This window comes from Cloeon dipterum, chromosome 1, assembly GCF_949628265.1.
Source record: "Cloeon dipterum chromosome 1, ieCloDipt1.1, whole genome shotgun sequence".
NCBI lineage: Eukaryota > Metazoa > Arthropoda > Insecta > Ephemeroptera > Baetidae > Cloeon > Cloeon dipterum.
The window spans coordinates 16,888,339-16,910,568 of record NC_088786.1 but is presented as its reverse complement, the minus strand read 5'-3'; the positions used below and the strand labels follow the sequence as shown (position 1 = coordinate 16,910,568).

The window sequence follows — 22,230 nt, the reverse complement described above, 5'->3', positions numbered from 1 at the left end:
CAGGATCGCACTCGCCTGCTTCTCCTTCTTGCGTCATGCCTCCCAGTACGACGAGCACCTTATGAGGAATCCTGGCCCTCACCTCGTAAAATACGCCTGTCTTGTCTTTTTCTCTAATTTTATCTAATGAATTTTGAACAATCTTGCTGATAGTATTGTTTTTCAGGACCTGCAACCATGTAAAAATTATAATAAATAATTTTAAAACTGAACTATTAAACCTTATTAATTAATTGAACTGAAACAAGACCAGTCCTGAGGCAAGCGATCAGTTGTTCCTGAGCAGGCGTTCTTTTGACCTCATCCTTTGACACCCAAGCCTCAACAATGCGCCAAACATCTTCCTCGCTTTCCACGTTTAGTCTGTCATCCTTCAAGAAGGTCATCAGGTCCTCCACTTCCACGTCCTGCAGGTCCGCAGGATGAAATTGCACCAGGTGTCGTAACAGGTACTCCTCGGCCACGAGGAACGCATCTTCAAAACCAGCATTTTTCCTGCCTTGATGAAACAGTTTGAGGGCGGCACTCGGGGTTAATCTTTGGCGGAAACGATTGCGAATTTGATCAGCTAATTCGTCAACCCTGAGTTCGATGGAGGCCCTGAGCAAGTCGACGAGGTCTTCGCTGTCGATGGCGTGAAGCTGACAGTCGCCTGTGTAGGCAAAGCGCACCAGTAGATTCAGTTCAATCGAATGAATTTTCTTCAGGACTATTGTTTCCTTCTTGCGCCCCTTCTTCACATTCAGGCAGGAAAGAAAGCCCGTTCTCTTCTTTTGCTCGATCTCATGCCTGTACAATGTACAAATGCATCTATTGTTAAGAGAATAAAATATTCTACCGCAAGTCTGTGGAAGCCGCCACCAAATAATTGAACGAATTTAAAAAAATGGCATCCTTCATAATTATGGCTTAATTATTTTTTCTTGAAAATTTGTGGGCGAGTGGCTGTCAGCGACGCGGGGCAGGGCCGCCGAATGGGCGCAGTCGGCCCTGCCGGCGCGCCTTCTCCCTATCACGAGGTCAGAGTCTTTTCTTCTGTGGCCAAAGTAGACTTTACAGGGTGCAGGGTGGACAAGAAGGGAAAATGCCCAGTTACTATACCATACCAGTTTATTGCAGTTATAGCGGCGACAGTACACAGCGTGGCTACCCAGAGGGACGAGCGGGGGAGCGTGAGAGTTACCCTCTTGCTCGTGTGCCGTCAGGAGAGAGAATCCGTTGGTGCGAGCGGGTCGTGTGCTCGTGAGGGGGAGGTTCTTGCGTTGCCTTTATTGATACCTGAGTCTCTCCCTCCGCTCTCCCTTGTGGGTGCCCGAAAGTTAACGTAAATACATATCGGTGCGGAACAATTATTAATGCGATCGTAATATCGTCAGGTAAAACCCTGACATCTCATTGGGGTTTGGTTTTTTGTTTTCTTGTTTTTTCTTAATTCTAACATTTGATTTATATCCCGTGTTTACATTTTAATTTCGGACATAATTGTGTATTCATGTGTTTGTGTTGTTTGTGTGCCCTAATTACCTCAGTTTAATCTAATTTTTTCTTTCAAATCTTAACTAAGTATGTATCAATGTGTAGATGTGTGTATGTGTGTGTCTTAGGTGTCTAACTTTCACTTTCGGAGATTTATATTAAACGTTAATTGTAATTAAATGGTAGAACACCTTCTACACCTCCAACCAGCAAAGAAAAAAATTGGCAAATTAGAGTTCGAAATTTACAAAACAATTTAAATAAAATGTGGAGCGCATGAAAAGATGAAAAAATTCTAGAGGAAAAGTGACAGGTAAATTATTTGCTCTCAACCAAGTGAGGTAAGTGGGAATTATCGGTCTTGAACGTTTAAGACAGCTGCATGTAGGAGCATAGTTGTTGGTTGCAAGCAAATCTTGGGGCGATGCTAGATGATTCTGTGGTCGTGAGTGATATATTATAACGGCGGCCGGATCTTCCAAGCCCTGAGGACTGAATGATGATTGGTGTGATGTTCCATGTGTGTAATCACACACGCTGCTGTAATCAGTTGACGAAGTTTTTTCCAGGATTTATCAAACTTCCTCGTTCTGAGTCAAATAGAGAGCAATTCTTCACAAATCAAATTACCACTATAAATGTTTAAAGTAATGAATTGGTTGGATGGTTTCTTTTTTTCTTGTTAATGAATCGCGATTTGAAATAAAGAAGAAAAGAAAATACTCCGATAGCAAAATGTTAATGTGGAATAAATTTAACGCTTAATGTGATATAATGTAACTTAATAAATTAAAGTATGCTAAGATCTGGCAAATGAATATCTATCTTAAATTTAAGTAAAATTAATAAGGAAACGATATTCGCGTTGTGTCCCTTGATTGCCTAATCTGAACAAAACAAAGAAAACTTCTTGAACCCGTGTGAAAGGCTGTCCGTTTTGTTACCTTGGAAAGTGAAAAAAAATTGCTTATATCTAATTTGGACAACCGTTTGCTGAGATAGAATGAAAATGAATACAATTCTTCGTCGTTAAATTAAAGAAATATACCGAACATAATAATATAACACTCGCGTCCGTTGCACTATGAGTAAATGTCATTGTTTTGGTTATAGCACTGCACAACACTTGTTTGTCATCTTTTCGAAAATGTCGTACTGTCTGGGTCCATTTGTTGTGGAATGGCAGAGTCACAATAGTCTTTGGCTGGAAGGTTCCTTGATTTTCCAGGGGTCATCTGTTTCAGGTACCACTTCAAAACGGACCGGGCGCGCTTGTTAAAGTTGTGGCTTCTTTGATTTTCCAGGGGTCTGCTTTTTCGTGTGCCACATCCTTATGGTCAATTCCAGAGTTTCGTTTAGGAGTTACTCTCTGTGACTGCTTCTTCGGGTTATGTGCCCATAAGTGGAATATATAGGTACAGTGGAAAGTATTTACAGGAAATGGCACTAAATGTACGTTACTTTGTTTGTCTGTGAACTTAAAAAAAAAACTTCTTACTGCTGGTGCCTTAAAATTCAAAATTTCAATTCCATCGTGAGAATAAGATGAAAAATTATATTATAAACAAATCGGAAAATAAAACAAAAGGAAAAAAAATTAAATGCTTGCATAAAATGATTATAGTGCAAAATCAATGTCTATCAAATTTTACTGTTGTATCCAAATTAAATAATTTGTCTTGAATATGAATTATTATTTTATAAAGCTCAACGATATACTCTTTTTTCTAAGCGTTTATATTCTTTATATCCATAAACTTTGTAACTTAATTTGAGCAGCTATATAGCATATATGAATATTCTTGAAAATGTTGAAAAATACATTAATTTACTGCTAAATCCATCAATTCCATTTCTTTTCTGTTATTTCTTGTTTTGCTGCTTTTTGGCAAAATTAGTCATTTTGTGTAAACAAGGGTGTTTTAATGTGTTCTAGAGTAGAGTTGCTGAATTAGGGGAAAAATGTGGCATAGAGTTTAAGCCATGAAAGTGTGTGTGTTTTGTTTTGAAATGATCATTCCGTCCAATTTAACAGTGTATCATGTGATTGGTGGGCTCGTGAAAAAATATTTTTTTCTAAGATTATTTAAAATTGCCGTAATATTTGGTTTTGTTAGAAGATATAAAGTGAGAATTTGTTGATACGCAATTTATTTAATTATGAAGGTGCGGTGTTGTTAGTTCTTTGTCCTCCGTAAATTAAAAAAAAAAGAACGAAATTTATTTGTGATTTTAGTGTTGATTTTATGTATTATTGCTCAAGTGTGTGTGAATTTAATTTCATATTAATTTGTCGGTTTTCTCACGTGTTGGTTTTTTTTTGTGTCAGTGTGTTGTATTTACGTTTCTGGCAGAAACTGTGGTGTATGATGTTTGTGGAAATGTCTTCTTTTTGAGTGTTTCTATTATGTTGAGTCTATTATTTGTCGTTCCGGCGGGATTGCTATTATGGCTGAATTCAATAGGTTTATTGCACAATGTGAAAAATGATGCTATTCTTGAAATGTGGTATAATGAAAATGCAAACGAAATCATTCCAATTAAACTTAATGTTGCCAACTTAATTTGATTGTGTCTGATCAGTATGATATGGGATAATATATTCAATTATGCCAAAAAAATTAAGAATCCATTTTTTACAGTCTGAATTGGTTTTGTTTTACGCTAATCTAATTGTTGAATTAAATTGTTTTTGGATATACTTTGCAATAGCATTCTTAGAAAGGAGAAAAAAAAATAATTGGCTGCATTTTTTGTTCGAGAGACACAAATTTGTTGAATTCGAATTACAAGCTGCCGTTAACCGTGATCTTATTTTTACTTGATGGGAAACAAGTCTAATGTAGTCAATATACAATTACTGGAAACATCGTTGGGCTGCTGTAAATTTTACAAAGTATATTAGTTTTGTTCAATTTCATTGCTGGTATTTACTCAAAATTTAATCAAATCTTCTATTTTGTAATTAATAAAAATAACTCATTAATGGAAATTAATCAATTTGATATTATATTTTAAATATTAAACATCTATTTTTTTTTCAAAAGATAAATAACTTTAATATCTGTGCCATTGTTATACTCTTAGGTAAAATTTAAATTATCGTTGGAAATGCTCAGTATTTCGAAATTATTAATTCAACTTGTTATCTTATTTACAATAATCTAGCTTTTTAATTTATTTCTTAAATCAATTCAACTCTCAAAACTCTTTAAACTCAAGTCTATTCAAAATTAATTCTCTACCTGATTGCTTTAACATGAGCATTTCAAAAATCTGAAAAGAATACGAAATTAAACTGAAAAGAAAAATAATTAGAACTGAACAGGGCGGAGGGGAGATGCACGCCTTTTTTTGTAGTAATCGTCGAGACTAATTGTTTATATTTACAAGTATTGACATTGACAATGTTGATACCCTTTATTTTTTGAAAAAAAAATTGTAACCGTAAATTGTATTAGAAATGTGTGGTGAATTTTTTGTATAATGTCACAAAAATGTTTTATGTTTGCTACACTCTGCCTCTGCGTACATTATTGCTGTTGCATGCCTAACCGGGAGTAATTATCTATTATGTTAAACCAACGCTACCGCCGCCGCCGCCACGTGTCTGTTTCTATTTCTCTGTCTCTGTCACTTATGTCATGCTATGCTCAAAAATCTCTCAAGATTACAAAATCTGGTTTGCTAATAACTATCTTTTTCTCTAATTATGTTTCCAATGAAATTAACTTTTTTTTTCTTTAACTGCGGGTTCACTGGACTATTATTCAACTCGGCTAAATAATAAGACCAACAATCAGTCATAATTATTACCAACTTGGCTGCTCACGCGTTGCAGTAAGTTGAAATACTCATGAGATTTTAGTAATATTTGTTTGCCTTCTGCCTATATTAGCAGTCAGAAATCATCAGGCTAAGATCTGTGTTTTGCTGGCCATGCGAAAACACAGGACTAGATTTGCCAAGTGACTTCCAAACGTTAATAAAGTCCAGTCTCCCAAAATTTATCAAACTATGAAAATTGCAAAATGATTGAATAATTAATATTTTTTTTATGAAAATTTAATATCTTTTAATTTATTAAATGAAAAAAAAGATAAAGGATCGTGAGTTGTTCGAATTTTAAAATTGATTTGAGTGATATGGTTTATTGAAATCGAAGTGATTCTATTAAATTATGCTAAAAGGCTTCCAATCACGGAATTGATTTGAATTAAAAGTTACGTTAGCATTGGGGTTTCGTTGAGAATTTTAATAAAATAAATTAAATTTTCTTATGGCTGGCTGGCGCGCGGGAATGGGGGGGGGGTTAGTTTTTTGTTTAACTCTCTTTTTGCTATTAAATGAATATCTGATTGCATATTCATTATAATTTCTTGATTTGAGCAGTGAGAAGGGTGTCATGTCAATACTCTATTAATAACTAAAATATATATATACACATTCCATGTTTAATTGAAGTACCTTGTCTTTAATGCTAAATCAATAGAACTCATCAGAGAAGCGATTTAATGGGATTCGCCATTTATCAGAGGGATAAATACTTTTAGAATTGCCTCCTTTTTTTTTGGCTTCATGTATTCTTTCTATTCCAACAAAATAAACAGTTCTTTGCTTCAGACCTTAAGGTTTAGTCACGTATGTATACGCCTTGTTATATTGGTGAGTTTCCTGGTGGTTCGAGGTGGATATTTTACGCTCAATTTCTCTTTTTCCTCCTTGTCGCGCTTAATACTTTGACTTTACATTCTACAAAAGTGTCCCTTTGATCGCTTTGAGAAAACTAGACTCGAGAAATATCTTTACTCATTGAGTATCATATTCATAACTTTTATAAATTATCGCCACTTTGTTTTGAACCTTTTTCCTTTAATATCGTGAATATCTAGAAGTTCGTCTCGTTTTGTGTCTACCATGCTCACACGTACCGTTGAGGTATATTGGAAAAGTATACCAAAAAATTAGAGTTTCGAAACACATATTATGTTCACCTTGATGGTGCAAATAAGCCGCTGCTTTTATCGCAACATACATACTCATTATTTTCTTTTTATTTTCACGAAATTCTGTGAAATTTCCATAACTCTTAATTTCCTATGCAGGGTTTAACGCAGTGATAACTCATTCTTTACTTGTCATTTCTCTTCAATCATTATCCAAAAACCGTGTGTTTCCGAAATGTAACCAAGATATAAAAAAATTCAATTTTGTGACATACTATCTCGCTTCTGTCCTGTAACCGTCAATTGCAACCACTAATTATTAAAGAAATGAAACAGTTGACCTCTTTAAAACTAATATAAAAAAATTTGCGCGCTCTTAAAATTAAGATAAAAAAATCGAATTTGAGTCAACTGCCCGATTGGCCGGAATTTTCTGCCCACGTTGGAAGTTTTGGATATGGTAACCTCAAATCTTGACCAAGTGTGTGTCGCGTAATGAAAAATTAAATAAAACCGCGACTAATATTTGTGTTGCACTAGGAGTAAAAACTAACAATTGGATTTATCTCCTTCTTGGTTCTCTATCACGGGAAAGCTTTCTGCACTTTATTATTAAACCTAATTGCGTGTTCCTGCCATATTAATTCATTACTTAAAACTTAATGTATGGGTATTGAGTATTGTGTTCATATTAAAACAGAGAAATAAGAATGTGACAAAAATTAAATACATAAAGAAATCGTAATAATAGATGAAAGAGCAGAATGTATCAATGCTTCATAAAAAGATAGGAATTTTTTAGCTTTGTAAGAACTTGACAATAACCTTTTTTGTATAGAACCAAGCACAAAGGTATTCATGGTTAATTGTTCGCTTGACCTTCTAAAACAGATGTGTTTCGTTTGTCAGAGGGCGAGCGTGAGATAAATAGGGGGGTTTTCTTTAGTGGGCGGTCGGTCTAATTCTTTAAAGGGGGGGAAAAATTTGTCCTTTTTTTACGACAAAAGATTACTTCGATACAATGTCTCTTGTGCTGCTTTGATCCTCTTAAAATAGGGTTCCTTGACCTGTATGAACTTCAAGATTTAATGTCTTGCCACTTTGTGAGAACTTTTTAGAGGCTTTTGAATTTGAAAGATGACAAAGGTTTATTTATTTATGAACTCTAGGTTGGGGATATTTTTTAAAGAAAAGTTATTTTTGTATGAGGAAGGAAGTTGGAACTCCTGGTGATATAGGTTCTAAACCTCTTTCTTGTTAATGATGTAACTTGGATGATATACAGAGAGTTCGTGGGAAATGGATTTGAGGAAAATTGATTGACATTGGTGGATTTTGGTGACCTTTAGGGGAGTAGGATTTTATTTAGAATATTTTTTGAATAAAAATTGCGCCGCCTGTAATGAGAATTTGTGAAGTAAAGGTTTTCATGCTGTGTGCTATTGTTTGCTAACGTTTAAAGCTTTATATTACTCTTTGTGCTGGCGAGTGAAAAGTTAAGGGACGGGGGGTTACTTGGCATTGACTTGGTTCATTGACCTGGATTAATATAATACACATTCATGTAGAGAGATCTAGAGACCTGACCTTAAGAAATCAGTATGAAGGAAGAAGAAAAATAATATATAGCGTCGTTTTTTATGATTTTTTCTTTTGTGGACGTTAATTTACTATTAAAAAAAACTGCGATCGGGACCTTAAAAATTCAATAACTTTGCGACAATCTGGATATCATAAACTGATCATTCCGTTTTTCTTTATATTTTTATTGCGCATAGAGGAAAATTTATCAATACTGCTTTTAAGAATATTAGTATTCCGTCTTCTCAAATTTGTTTCATGTCCTTTGTTGAAGGGAAATCGTACCTAATTTATTTATTTGGAAAATCATGCACATTTTTCGAAGAAAAGCGTTTGACGTTCAAATTACTGAATGTAAATTTCACAAATCGAAATGCTACGATTACTTTACAAATCATTTTACATATGCAACTTCAACTCTCAACCGTTCTCTGGCTTGTTCGGCAATACCTCGCTTTTCGGTATTTTAACCATTTCGAAGGTTTTCGTGTTGTCTTCGTGCTTTCGCTTATTGCGCCACTTGCTACTAAAGTTACCAAGATTTCGTAAAAAATCTACTGTGTTCTTGATGATGGGTTTTAGTTTCAAAGGAATTTCAGGTTTTTCCTTAATCCTGTCACTGGGAATAGTCTTATCACAGTTTTCAACGTGATTTTCGCGCTCATTCAAGTTATTAGTTTCTTGCTTAACTGCTGCTACAGTAGCTACTACACATTTTCCTGGTAATGTGATGCTATTTTCTGCTGTACTGATTAACGCTTTTTTCTGCGATTCGAACTTATTTACAACTACGCCATTTTCTATAGCAGTGTCTTTTGCAATTTGAATTTCAGCCTTTTGCGCATTTTCTAATTTTGTACGTACAATTTTCCCTTGTGAATTGATCTTCTTTGGAGTTTTCTTTTTCTTAACGTTAGATCTTCCAATCTCATTTTTCACCTGACCTGATTGGAATGACTCTACTTGTCCAGTTATTCCGGCATTTTTGGTTTCCGCCAATGTACATGCATGTTCTGGAGCTCTTTTTTCGGATATTAATTCACTTTGAGCTACAAATCCGGTTGTGTGCGAAACTTCTCTCTTTTGTTCGTGCAAATTCACTACTGGCTTTTGGTTTTCGTCTTGAAAATATGACAAATCGAAATACTCGCTTGAACTTGATTTTGGCACTGATGAGAACGGTATTTGGTTAATCGCGTGCTTTTGTTGTTGCGAATTACCCTTTTCCGAGGGAACTGAAGATTTGGCTTCTTTGGAGGAAATGGAATTTACAATATTTACATGAGCACGTTCCCTGGCGAGGCTTTGATTTTGCGTGATAGACGTTACACCTTTTTGATTCTTCTTTTCTGGGTTTGCTGCTGATTTGGGTGCATAAACCGGCACGTTACGGAGTACCTTTCGCGTTTGAGCCGAGTGCGCGTTCTGGGGAAAAATAGCGTTTGGTGGATTGCCGCATGTCGTTGCCAGCTGAGATGTTATATGGCCGTGCGTGCGCGAAGAGTAATTTTGTCTCCTATTTCCGCGATGCGCATCTCCTACGCGTGATCTGCATTGTTTTCTAATGTGTCCACTGCGGTTGCATTTGAAACAAATTTTGGGGACTCGGTATGAGAAAAATTGCTGTTGTTCTGACTGGGGTGCCGTTTGGTAGGCAGGTGCGAAATCTGGTGGTGGGTGCATTTGGTACGACGGGTACTCGGCTGGGTATTGGTAAATTGGGAAAACATGCTGTGGTTGCGGCTGAGGAAGAATTTCCACGAACTGTTGTTGTATAGGTAGCGGGGTTTTCATGAGTACATAATTAGTATGAGGTGAAGTTAACGCGTATGTGTTTTGTGCGGTGCAAGGTGCCACTTGAAGAGTGCGCAATTGCTCTTCTTTTTGTTGCAACTGTTTGAGGAGGAGTAAAATTAGTTCATCTTTTTCCTCCTTTTGTGTTTTTGATTTTTTTCTTACGGTCTCGGCTGACTCTAAAGGTGTAATCTGTCTCAAAATTATCGGTAGATTGATCGCTATCTGAGAAAGAGGAAGAATCTCGCGGTTCGCTATGTTTTCTCGGGGTTTTAACGTAGTACGAGTGTGCGAAATCATTGTGCCAATTTTTCAAATCGTTCAAAAGTTCATCAAGTCCCTTATTTACATTTAATGGGTCACATTCCCACTGCAAAAGCCAGTTTTTCGCGTGTCCTTGTAATTTGCTTTCAAGAACATTAAACGTTTCATCTTCTGTCATTCCAGAGAGTTTCCTAATTACGTGTAAGTCCTGTAGGAATAATTCAACGTCCTCTGTACTTTCACCGAAAAATTCATCGAGCAACCGGCGTCCGATTTTCAAAGATTTACCGTCCATTTTAAATTTACGTATGTCTCAGCGTGCAAAGAAAAAATTAGATCGCCTAATATGCACCTGACATATTTTAAATTATACAATATTTACAAAATTTGCATGACGCGTACGTAAGTTCGATTTTACATGTCCTTTAGGAGGAAATTACGCGCTTGTTGGGGGGGTTTCGGGTCCAAAAAAATTTGGAGGGCTGGGTTTGGGAGGGCACTTTGGCAACAGAAAAAAAAACTCTTCGCTCGTGAGGGCTGACAAATACTTTTTACGGGTAATCTCGCCGGTGTGCCTCCACATGTCAGCGACGCGGGGCAGGGCCGCCGAATGGGCGCAGTCGGCCCTGCCGGCGCGCCTTCTCCCTATCACGAGGTCAGAGTCTTTTCTTCTGTGGCCAAAGTAGACTTTACAGGGTGCAGGGTGGACAAGAAGGGAAAATGCCCAGTTACTATACCATACCAGTTTATTGCAGTTATAGCGGCGACAGTACACAGCGTGGCTACCCAGAGGGACGAGCGGGGGAGCGTGAGAGTTACCCTCTTGCTCGTGTGCCGTCAGGAGAGAGAATCCGTTGGTGCGAGCGGGTCGTGTGCTCGTGAGGGGGAGGTTCTTGCGTTGCCTTTATTGATACCTGAGTCTCTCCCTCCGCTCTCCCTTGTGGGTGCCCGAAAGTTAACGTAAATACATATCGGTGCGGAACAATTATTAATGCGATCGTAATATCGTCAGGTAAAACCCTGACAGTGGCATACCTGACAGTAGGAAAGCTGGCTGCTGCAACGATTGAGTGCACCTGGAACCTGACGTCATCTGAAGAGAGCAACACCAGGTCGCAGTTGGTCCCGTTCAGATATAGGTCAAAGAGCGATGCGAAAATGGTTGCGCGAGTACTGGCCATTTTCTTTCCAACAACTCTATCAAATAATTAAATTGTTGCTTCCTTTTAAATCTAAAAAATATTTTTTTAATAATGCATAATTCTATTGTTGATAAATAGAGCTTGAATTTTCGCTGACAGATTCATAAATTACAATAAAAATTGACAACTCATCCTTGTTTGAAGTATTAATTTCTACCAGTTAATTAGCTGGTACGAAGTGTTGAAAAAAAATAAAAACTACACAATTTTTTAATAAAAGCTTTGGATGAGGTACATGAAGCATGAATGCAAATGGTTAAAATGAACACAGATTCATTGTTCGTCAGCATTAATTAGTCCGCCTGAAGTGAATCCAGCTTTTGCAAACAACGAAAAGGACTCAATTCAGCTACTGTGAATAAAATAAAAATGATTGTCTGCGACCGACAATGTCATAATGGTAGTGCGGGATGCCTAACCTCCATATTTGCAGGCGCTTTAACAAAATTTATACCATGAATATAATTATTATATTTGATAAAGAATATAGCCTAAGAGAAAATGCAATATTGGCTTTCAGGTTCACTCCGCTAATGTGAATTGGATCGCTAGAGGTTGGGCAAAAGTTTGGAACAGGAAGATGGCAAGAGTGGAAGCGAAAACTCGTTCACGGTCCAAGTTGGGCATCATTTACTAATCGACTTGCTGTAGACGAATCGTGCAGCAACGGGCGGAGGAAGAGGTTTTCAGAGCTGCTTTTCGAGCTCTATTAACAGGTTTAAAAAGAGAAAGTGAGAGAGGGAAAACCGGTAAATAGGTTATTTTCATGGCTGTGACTTTTAGAAAATTGACAATTTTTGCTAAACTATATTTCAATCATATAAGGGACGATCAAGTCAGCACAAATCATGCAATTTTAGACCAAAAACACACAGGAATATATGTTTAAAAGCAAATTAAAATAGTTTAAAACTCTCTAAATCATCAAATAGCCCGATGAAATTCGAAATTATTTTTCTCAGGTTTTAGACTATTATCTCAGTTTTTATTTCCTTTGTAGTAAATATCGATTCAGTGCCATTTCAACCGAGAAACGTGTGGATGTGGCTAAAATTTTGTATCAAATTAAACAATATATTTTGCGAAAGCAAAGAACTTTAATTCACAGCCTTGGTTGTTATTGTGTTGGATTTGATGAAAAATACTTCTTTGCTTTCTTTTGAATTCCGCTTGACAAACGGTTCACATTCCACAATGAAACTGAGGAAGGAAACGCAATTTTTCATTGCTGCATGAATCCAGCGCAATCAGCGTTCAATTCAAGAGCTCGCTGTCGGTGGTCTAGCGTCCCCCGGACGACGGCACGCACGGCAGCTTGTTTTGATTCGTGCGCCCCAGAATTTTGGCGTCATTTTTGCTCGGCTCCGCACATAAAACTGGCTGATTACGACTGTCCTTTGCTCATTCCTGCGGCAGACGTGCGCCGAGAGCAAGCATAATGAGGCTCGCATCCCTGAACGTATGTATGGTAATCTGCTTTTGCCGCAGAAACATGTTTCTCTGGATCCTGGTAGCGGCGACATCCGCCGCCCTGCAAGCCGAGTTCAGCCCCTCCAAGTTTCCCTTCGCAACAGCGCCTTTCAACCTCGTAAGCCAAACTTTTAATTAAAATGCTGCGTGTTTTCAACCGGAGAATTTAATTATTTGCGCTTGAAAAGGGGACAAAAATCAATTATATTGTTCCAGTAAAGCTTTCTTTTAAGGATTATTATTAATTAAATAATTAATGAACTTGTTTTGCAAATAAAGGTTTTCTTTCCCGAAATCCCGGAGAAGTCATTTTAAAAATGGACTCGTACCTTGTCGTGTTTTATCAAAATCTTTCGAATGGTACCGAAAAATCGCCATAAGTTTCGGATTGAATGTGCACTACTCCCTCCTACTACTTTTCCATACTTGTGAATAGTAAGTTAGTTCACAGTAAAATCAATAATGCCATGAGCAAATTTAATATAATTTTCTTAAGTGGGGAAAGTTTGAAATTATTAGCTGCGTCTCTGAGCGATCAATCTTTTCCGTGGAAATTTGCCGCTAAATTGATTGGAAACGTTCTGCACCTAAGTAGAACGACGAAGTTTCTGTATTTGTTCTTCTTGACAAATTCGAATCATGCTCCCAGTTCCAGGAAGACGCGTCAAAGATGGATGCCAGCAGGAACTTTGTCAATTTGCCCGTCACTTGGAATGCAAATGAAGTGAACCACCGCAGGTGCACTATCACGATGCAAACGGTGAGACCAAAAATAAGACGAAATTTGAACAATTTTCCAACCGAGTTAGTGCTGCGCACGCGGAAGCTAATTTCTTTGATCACTTCACTCGACTCAATTAAGAAAATACACCTGCTACTCCCATCACACCGCTTTGTTTGGCACGTAAAGGAGCAGTACTCTAACGGGGGATGTTGTAGCAACCCTTTTCAGTTAATTAGATCTGTTAGGACTTTGTCAGTACTTTGACTTGGAAAACTTTGCCAGCGGGAAATATTTGTTTAGTCGGAAAATTTTAGGAATATTGAGTAATTATTGAAAAATTATTCGTGGAAATTATTTAAAAGAAATGTTTGAGTTTATCATTCAGCGAAATTACTGGGCCATAGCAAAAATAATCTTGTGTCTTACAAAAAAGAAAAATTGTTTAAAAACGAAATATTAATCTAAGGAGCGAAGAGATTTTTTAAATTTCTGTTTCACTTCATTTTTGTATATGACAAAGAGTTCTTTTAAATAGCCAGTTGATATTTAACAAATTTTTTATCCATTACATTTTTCCTGGTTAATAGAATGCAATTGAGTTTCACCTTGACAATTATTGTGGATAAATAGAAACTTTGTTTAACCCACGCTCAAAAAGCACACAACAAGATTGCAAACTCAATTTTCATTTTGCCTGTGTGGAGGCAGTTAATCAAACTCGCTCTGATACGAAGTTCGCACTTGTAAATGGATGCAATTTGCCGCATGACAAAATCTGATGTGTCAGCTGTCACGCGATCACTCACGATCTGGCTAACAAGTTTGCGAGCTCAACAATATCGCACTTTTCATGCCACCAACTCCATGTCTGAGTTGACAGTTAATTTAAGTTCAACGCTAGTGAATCTTAGCCGAATTTCAAACGAATTTTTCTTATTGACTCATAGGTGCATCAAATAGACGGCATCTGCATTGACTCTGGCAAGACTGATGCATGCAGTGCTGGAGCTTTCATCTACCCGTTTCACCAGGATTGCATCGCGCATACCAGGGCGACGACTGGAGAATAGAGAACTTGATTTGATTTAAAGGATTAAAGAAACTATAAGTACTTCCGTCATTTTAAAGGAAACAATAAAATGACTATCGGTCAATATTCACCATAAGAGCTCTCATTGATCATCGTTTTCACATTTAACTTTATATGGTGATCAAGTTCACTTTCACTTCCTCTGTTTACTATATGCATCACACTATATTATAGAAAGAGATTTCCCGCCAAATCTTCTCTTTGTTTGGTTAGTTTGAAAATTGCTGCTTATGGATATCTAAGGAATCTGAATTATAATAATGTAAAGTGAAGCTGACGATCTTTGTATTTTTTGTAATCTTTGAACTTTGAATGAGAGAAAATAATTTCAGGTTTTGCCAAACTTCTCGATGGATTAAATTGTTTTTACCAATGATTTTTTCGCTAGATTTTTATTCCTCTTGTCGCAATCAACCCATCGGTGTGCGACTTATATGTTGATTTGCGTCATGCCGTAATAAATCATGAGTGTCAGTAAGGAGACATTGCTCGCCGCTTGATTAGCATGGAAACTTTGGAGCCAATTTTCTCAAAAATTTAACGAGGCTAATTTTAGCTTTATCTCAATTTTCGTAAAGATTATATTTAAGGTAGCTATTAGGTGAATATATATTTTTTAATTTCGAATTTGGCACTACTCAACTTCACATATTATCGATTGGCTTGTCAATTTGCAAAAAAGTGGGTTATATTGGTTTAAGCGAAAACACTTCGCAGGAAAATGCTTGGAGGATAGTAGTTACGCAAACAGCTATCCTGGATGAGCACAAAGAGAGCTTTCCTTGAAACACTTTTTACTTTCTACTTGATTTCATCCGAGTTTATTTCCGATACATCTGGAACACCAGCTGAAACTCTCGCTCGTGGCAGGCGCATTTGCATTCACTCGCTTTATATACCAGAAGGGCTGTCTAGAAATTCAAATTGGATTGCCTTTCAGCATCGCTTTAATTTGGAACTACGGCTGCAGTGTGCTCTTGAACGCGGCACACGCGTGCTCACGTCCGCCGCTTCCACCAAAGTAATGAAATAGAATTCTGCGCGCACCAACTAATTGAATCCCTCGCTCTTCCATCGTCTGTTCTCTCAATAAATTCTCACTGCGGCTCCAAACGAATTGCACAATGCTCCTGACACAACGCGAAAACTGCTGCGATTAAATTGAATTTTCCTGAAATTTTAATTAGGAATTCCTCCGCCTCGAAAAACTAAATCTGCGTCCGTGTTTCGATTTTTTTTGCTTCTCGCGGCGGGCGAGCGAACGGTGAACACTCCCAACGGGATTGTTTGTGTGTTGCGTCGTTCTGGGATCCGCTTAACTCTTGCCCTCGGGTTTTTGCGTGGGAGGCGCTGATTAAGGCGACGATTTCAAATCCTCTTTTGGGCTTTCGCGCTTGCAAAACCTCGGATTTAGAGCACGATCTTCATTTCTACGAATCTGCTGCTGCGCTGTGGACCCGGCGAATATGGTTTTACGAAATTTTGTTTACAAACACTCGTACGTTGTATTTAGAATTCACATTAAGCAACGAGCAGAACTGTATATGTACATTCCATTCTCTGACCTCCGCTGACGCTCTCTCCGCCAAAATCCACAAATGGCCACATTCATTATCGCGCACTTTTCCGCATCGCGCATTTCCATTTTATTGTTTAGCGAGCACACAGAGAGCGAGCGGCAAGTGATTTTGTCGTATCTGCACTCTGCCCGGATTTTCATTTGGCACCATCACGTGGACTGTGGCCGCAATTTTTATGTTCCTCCCTTCAACCCTTTCGTGCGCAATCATGGAGGGAGAGAACTCAAAATGATGGCTTCTGCATTATGAATGCGACGCTCGGCACGAGATAAAACAGGAGAATAAACTTCATTTCACAAATGAAACAAAAGATGATGCGTATTGTTTTGTGTTTAGTAAATCCAGGGGTTAACAAACTAACTGATATAGTACATTTTCCTTGAAATTTCTGAAAATAACCGCAATTTTATCGAGTTCAAATTAAAATATTAATAGAAAAATATGAGACCCTCTCTATCGTCCTGAAATTATAATTAAAATGTACATTCTTTCCTCTATCTCCATACTTCACTCTTGCAAATTTTCGGTAATATGCATGTTTGAGTTTGAAAAAATATTCTCATCATAAGGGAAACCAGACATTCCTTGTTGATGTTTTTAGAAAAAAATTCCAGAGTTTTATGTGATGATGACAATTCTGAAATCTAAGTGCCGTTGTTGAAACTTTTGGAATCGGCTTCCACGTAAGCAAACTAGCGATGGAAATAGAGATCTGCGATATTGTGACGCTCTTGAGGTTGGCAGGATATATCAATGTTTGAATCAATTGTTGGATTTTCTCTAGTTGCCTATGCTTTATAAACCAAACAATCTGTAATGAGCAACAATCAACGCAACTGAGCATAAGTGGCAATGACACTGATGACAATAATGCTCTCTTTGTCCAGCTCTTGACGTGGAGGCTGATTACCAAAATTCCAACACCACTCACTGATTTTCAGAATTTCAATTATAAAAAATGCATTTTTTTCAACCTCTGTATTCTTAAAAACTGTAGATTCTCAAAATCTCATGCCTAAAGAATTATTTCTGACTTCTACTGTCCTCCGTTATGAATACGAAAAATGAAATATTGCTATAATGTCCCATAAACCCATCTGAGGAGCTTGCGATCGTTCGAATTTATGATAATGATGACGGCCCTCTCTGTCATTTCGGAGGTGGATAAAAAAGCAGCGTTCCCAAATCGATTGGCGCCTCGCATTGAATAAAGGGCCAGCGAGGGCGAATAAAGCAAGCAAGCAAGGGGTCCTTGGAGGGTAGTAAGCTAGTTTGTCTGGGAAAAGTGGACAAAGGAGTCTTGTGCCATTCATTTCCAATTTAAAGCAGCTGTCCGACGAAGCAGAATAAGGACGATAAGGGCAGATTTGTATAGTCAAAGGCGGCACCAGCCGAGATTTAATCATTGGGTCTGGGTCGAGTCTTGAGACGGCTGTACGCCGCTTCGCCCGCATGATGGATTATATACCTCTGTTTAGGATGCTTGCTTGAGAGTTAGAAATTAGCTTAAACACCCCAAACGGCACAAAGATCACACGGCACAAATAATCAACTTATTTAATTCTCCTTTTTATCATTTATGAAGTTATTATTGCAAAATCTGAAATTCTTCTCTCTACAAAGACTTCAAATTATGTGTTTACAGGAACTTAAAATTGCTTGACAGTTGTTTGAGATCATCGAGCGAAAGAAATTTAAGAACCTTTTGCGAGCGCGAAGAATCGGATTGCGCACAAAATCAGCTGTTGCATAAAAGAAGAAGCACAAGTGGTTTTGCAAATTTCCGTTCACCTTTCGCGCGCCGCTGGCGCCGAAACGCAGAAGCAAAGTTGCGCCTTCCGCGAGGCAAAAGTTTATCAAAGCCCGTTCATGCAATAAAATAAGAACGGAGAGTGGAGTTGGAGTGGAAATTGCTCGGCGATGTCAAAAGCGCGGCGTGCGAATTCCCCGTCGGGCGGTAGGGCCACGCACCGAACTTTAATTTACGGCGCGCGCGAAATGAGCTTTGTGCTCGCGCGGCCCTCTTTGATTGTGCGAGAAAACGCCCTCGCAATAATTGCTCCGAAGTTGCCAGGAAGTAGCGCAAGTGCCCTTAGCTCGAGGAAAAATGCTTAGTTACGTTATGGAGTGAGTCATCGGTGGGGTTGGGAAGTTCAGGCAATCGATTTAATGTATTTTCCCTGCGTCCGATTCAAACTGGATGTACTCAAAATTGAGAAAAATAATTTTTTCATCAAATTTTTCCATGTCGACATTTAAATTCCTGTGAAAGTCGGCTCTAAAGTTTACATGTTAAACAGCGATCACTGTTTGTTCATTCAAAATCACGATTTATTTCGCCAGAGCGAAATTTTACCCTGTAATTTGCACACCGCCGTTGGATTGTTCGCGACGAGAAGAATCGAAATCTAGCAAAAAATATTTGACAAACCGTTTAATTTCATCAAGAAATTTGGAAAAATCAGAAACTTAACAGTTACTCAATCCCAGGTTCAATTATTGCACATTAAAGATTTATTGCTATAAATCCCACAAACAATAGACTGAATGAACCACTTCTTTTTCTTACTCTATGGTTTCTTACTCTATGGCCCGTCTGGCCGCATCCAAAGCAGCGCGGCCCGTTTCCTCCGTTTTTCGTAAGTCAAAGAGTGTACAACACTGAATGTTCTTCATTGCTGGCCTGTAACTTTAATTTTGAACCCAAGATGAACATGAATCATGCAGTTTTAAATATTTTGAGGGAAAAAAACACATCGTAAACCATCTGACAGTCTCTGGAGTCTTAAACATCTAATTTTGCTAACCCATCGAAATCGATCGAAAAACTTGATAAAAATAGATTAAAGTGAAAGAAAATGGTGTACATTTTTTGCAGCTTGGAGTGCTACCACAAAAGGTTTTGCTCAAGAAGGAGCACAAGAACAATGTCATGAATTATTATATTGCAAAAATTATTTCAATGAAACATTTAAATTAATTTGAAACAAAAATCCCTTTTAGGATCTTGTCGTAGTTGAAAGTGAGAAATTCAATACCATTTTATTCCTTAACAATAGTGTACCCATTTCAAGTTTTCAAAGTGATAATGATAATTTAATGAACATAAGATGAAATCAGTTTTGTAATATTTTTTAATTTTATGAAGATTGGTTTTAAATTAGAGTAGATGACTAAGCACCTATTTGAGCTGACTTTTTAAGTGTCGCTCGACCAATCTTGGCTCACATTTACCAAAATCATAGAAATGCGAGTAAAACCATTTGAATTTTCTCTCGAAGCTCTTTTTGAAAGCCTCAAACGATGTTAAATACTTGTAGCACCCGAAAAATATCCAAAAAAATATGTATTGTTAAGATAAATGCTTGAAAAAACAGACTACATTTGCTTTAAACTGTTCAAACAAAGCCTGTCAAATTGTTTCAAACTGTTTATTTTTTGCCAAACAAACTGTCTACAATTCTCAACCATTTTCATCATCACGAGGAATATACGAGAACGGCTTCAAAAAGAGGTTGAAACTCTCAACGTCAAATGAACGAGCTAATTACATGCCTTGAAAGCTGTACTATTATTCGCTTCTAGTTATAACGACAGCAGTAGAAAACTTCCATCTTGCTCATAAGGCATTAAATCGATTGCAATTATAATAAACAGGGTATGAATTTTGCTCTCTCTCTCTCTCTCTCTCTCTCTCTCTCTCTCTCTCTCTCTCTCTCTCTCTCTCTCTCTCTCTCTCTCTCTCTCTCTCTCTCTCTCTCTCTCTCTCTCTCTCTCTCTCTCTCTCTCTCTTAAGAGCTTAAATGGATTCTTGGAATGCTCTTATACGCTCCAAGTTGCATAAAGCGCACTTGTACCCATAATATATACATGGATAAAATTCGATCGCTCTCTCGGTTCTAGTTTTATTTCCAGCTGCTCAGGGGAGATATTGGAAATTCGAGGCTCAGCGAGCAAATCTTGCACTCCACCTGCGTACAGCTCTGGTCGCGTTTTCATCTTTATCACTCGGTGCCAAAAGCAAACAGAACCCTCATTTCGGATTCACAAACACACTCACACACGATGGCGCACTGGCGAATTCCTCAAATATGTATATTCCTCTTTGTGTACATACACCATACATACGGTGGAGCAAAAAAGATTGGCTCCGGCCTGGCTGGCAGTCTGTCTGTCGACAGAATTGCGATTTCCACGCTGCGCACGTGACTTATTTGTGTGGTTTTGTGTGAAGGAATATATGCCACCATTGTCCATTTTGGCCTTCTGCCGTGGCATCACAGGAGAATTGATTTACTTAGCAAGCGAGGAAAAAATTCCATGCGTGATGTACGACCTCTTCTTTTCAGACTGTGCCAAAATCCAAGTGGGCTTTATTCGTGGGAGGCAAACTGCTGTTTTGTGGAGATCGAGCGAAAGGATATATACTCACTATTCGAATCTCTTCTCTCCTTCTCTGCTTGTGGCAGTGATGTAGCGCAAAATTATGTCGTATGGCGATAAAAAAGGCAACTTAAAAGGGATTTTACTGCGTGCTGAGCGCAAGAAAACCTTGTTTATTCAGTAGAAAGATAGCATTAAGTAAAATTTGTGACAAAAACACAAATTCTTATTGCTTTTAGGGCTACAAGAGTTTACAAGATGAGCGCACCTATTAATCCGAAAAAATCTTACTTCTTTACTACAGAGTTTAAAAATAGGAATAAAATAAAATCGAATAATTTCCCTCATTCAAAAATAAATTTATCGTGTAGTTTCGTAAGGGGTACGAGTTTGGTTATATAATTCGAGCAAAAATCTTTGCAAATTCGGATAGCTGAAGAAACTGGCAATTTTTAACTTATTTTGGAAAAAATATCCCGGAAAAGCAGCTTTAAAAATTGACTTGTATTATACCAGTAAGTTTTATGCAAGCTACAAAAAATTAGAAATAGCCAAAATAAAACTTTTCATGAATACTTAACTGATAACAAATTAACACTCTAAAACAGCTTTAAGATTTTTACACATGATTTTCCTGGAGCATTATTATTCATTAGATACGATGAATTTGAGCAATACCTATTACGCAAACCATTTTCTAAACTTGTCGAGTTGAATAAAAACATAAACGTTGTTTAGAATTTGAGCGGTTTTTTCAATAAATTTCAAATAAATATGATTAATATTTCTTTAAAAACCTATATGGCTGTCAGGCACAAAAAGGGATGCTTCTCAAATCAATCAAAGTACAACAAGTACTTTGATTGAAACACCACACGCGTGGTGCACTTTAATGACACTTCTGGGAATGGGATTTAATCTCCGTCACCAGTTGAAGCGTTAGTCTGTGCCGGGCGGGTCACAAATGGAGAGGGTTGCCTACTCTCAGTGAGGCAACAACTCGTCCGGTAACTACCAAGAACAGGCCGCAGTTCCGGGAATTTGAAATTAGTTTCCTTTTGCGAAGTGCAGCGAAGAGAGCGGATTCAAGTTGCTCGACAGATGTTTAAACAAGAACTTCTTGGCCGGTTTTAAGATGTAACCGAGTGTCTGGTCATCTAATCACCACAAGGTCGACTGGATAGCTATTAGCAAACCACAGTATGACGTATTTAAAAGTATAATATTATATACTGCAAACTGCAGAGCTCTGAAATTTTTACCTTAAATGTTATTTAAATATTTGGTTAAAGAGCTAAAATGTTCCCAGGTAATTATCGTTAATTTATGAGAAAATTGGCTTCAAGTGAAGTTAAATGTTATAAATTATTCAGATACCATTTTGTTTATCCACCAAACTAATGAAAACTATAAGCATCCGTTTGTTTGACCTGGAAAACAAGTGGCTGGCCTAGCGCTTGCCGATCCACTTGTCAAATGGGGAGGAGAATACAAACAGTCGAAGAGCTTGCAAACTTTTCTACCGGTTCCAACGGTCGCAATTTTGCCTCGGCGATGAGTGACGTCTTCCTTTGTTCCCTTTTCCTTTTTTCGTTCGAATTCCGTGCGTTAAAACGCGGACGAAGCGTTTCACTTTATTGGATTCGGCCGCCGACTTGTCGGATTAAAGAGCAGCGCGCGCACCGCGCGCGTTGCCTCGAGCGGCGACTGAGGAGGCGGC

At 37.8% G+C, this 22,230-nt stretch overlaps 2 protein-coding genes across 2 annotated transcripts; one reads left to right on the top strand and one right to left on the bottom strand.

Annotated features, from left to right (window-relative positions):
• Positions 1-215: 215 nt before the first annotated feature.
• Positions 216-11,252, bottom strand: LOC135948013 (kelch-like protein 18). The gene is made up of 2 exons (XM_065497090.1): positions 11,097-11,252; positions 216-789 (listed from the first exon to the last, which is right to left on the bottom strand). Exons 1-2 carry the CDS (start codon positions 11,240-11,242, stop codon positions 216-218), a joined length of 720 nt encoding a protein of 239 aa, XP_065353162.1. The 5' UTR covers positions 11,243-11,252.
• A 1,171-nt stretch (positions 11,253-12,423) lies between these two features.
• Positions 12,424-14,722, top strand: LOC135947930 (uncharacterized). The gene is made up of 4 exons (XM_065496970.1): positions 12,424-12,855; positions 13,230-13,237; positions 13,383-13,493; positions 14,405-14,722. Exons 1-4 carry the CDS (start codon positions 12,702-12,704, stop codon positions 14,525-14,527), a joined length of 396 nt encoding a protein of 131 aa, XP_065353042.1. The 5' UTR covers positions 12,424-12,701; the 3' UTR covers positions 14,528-14,722.
• The last annotated feature ends 7,508 nt before the right edge of the window (positions 14,723-22,230 follow it).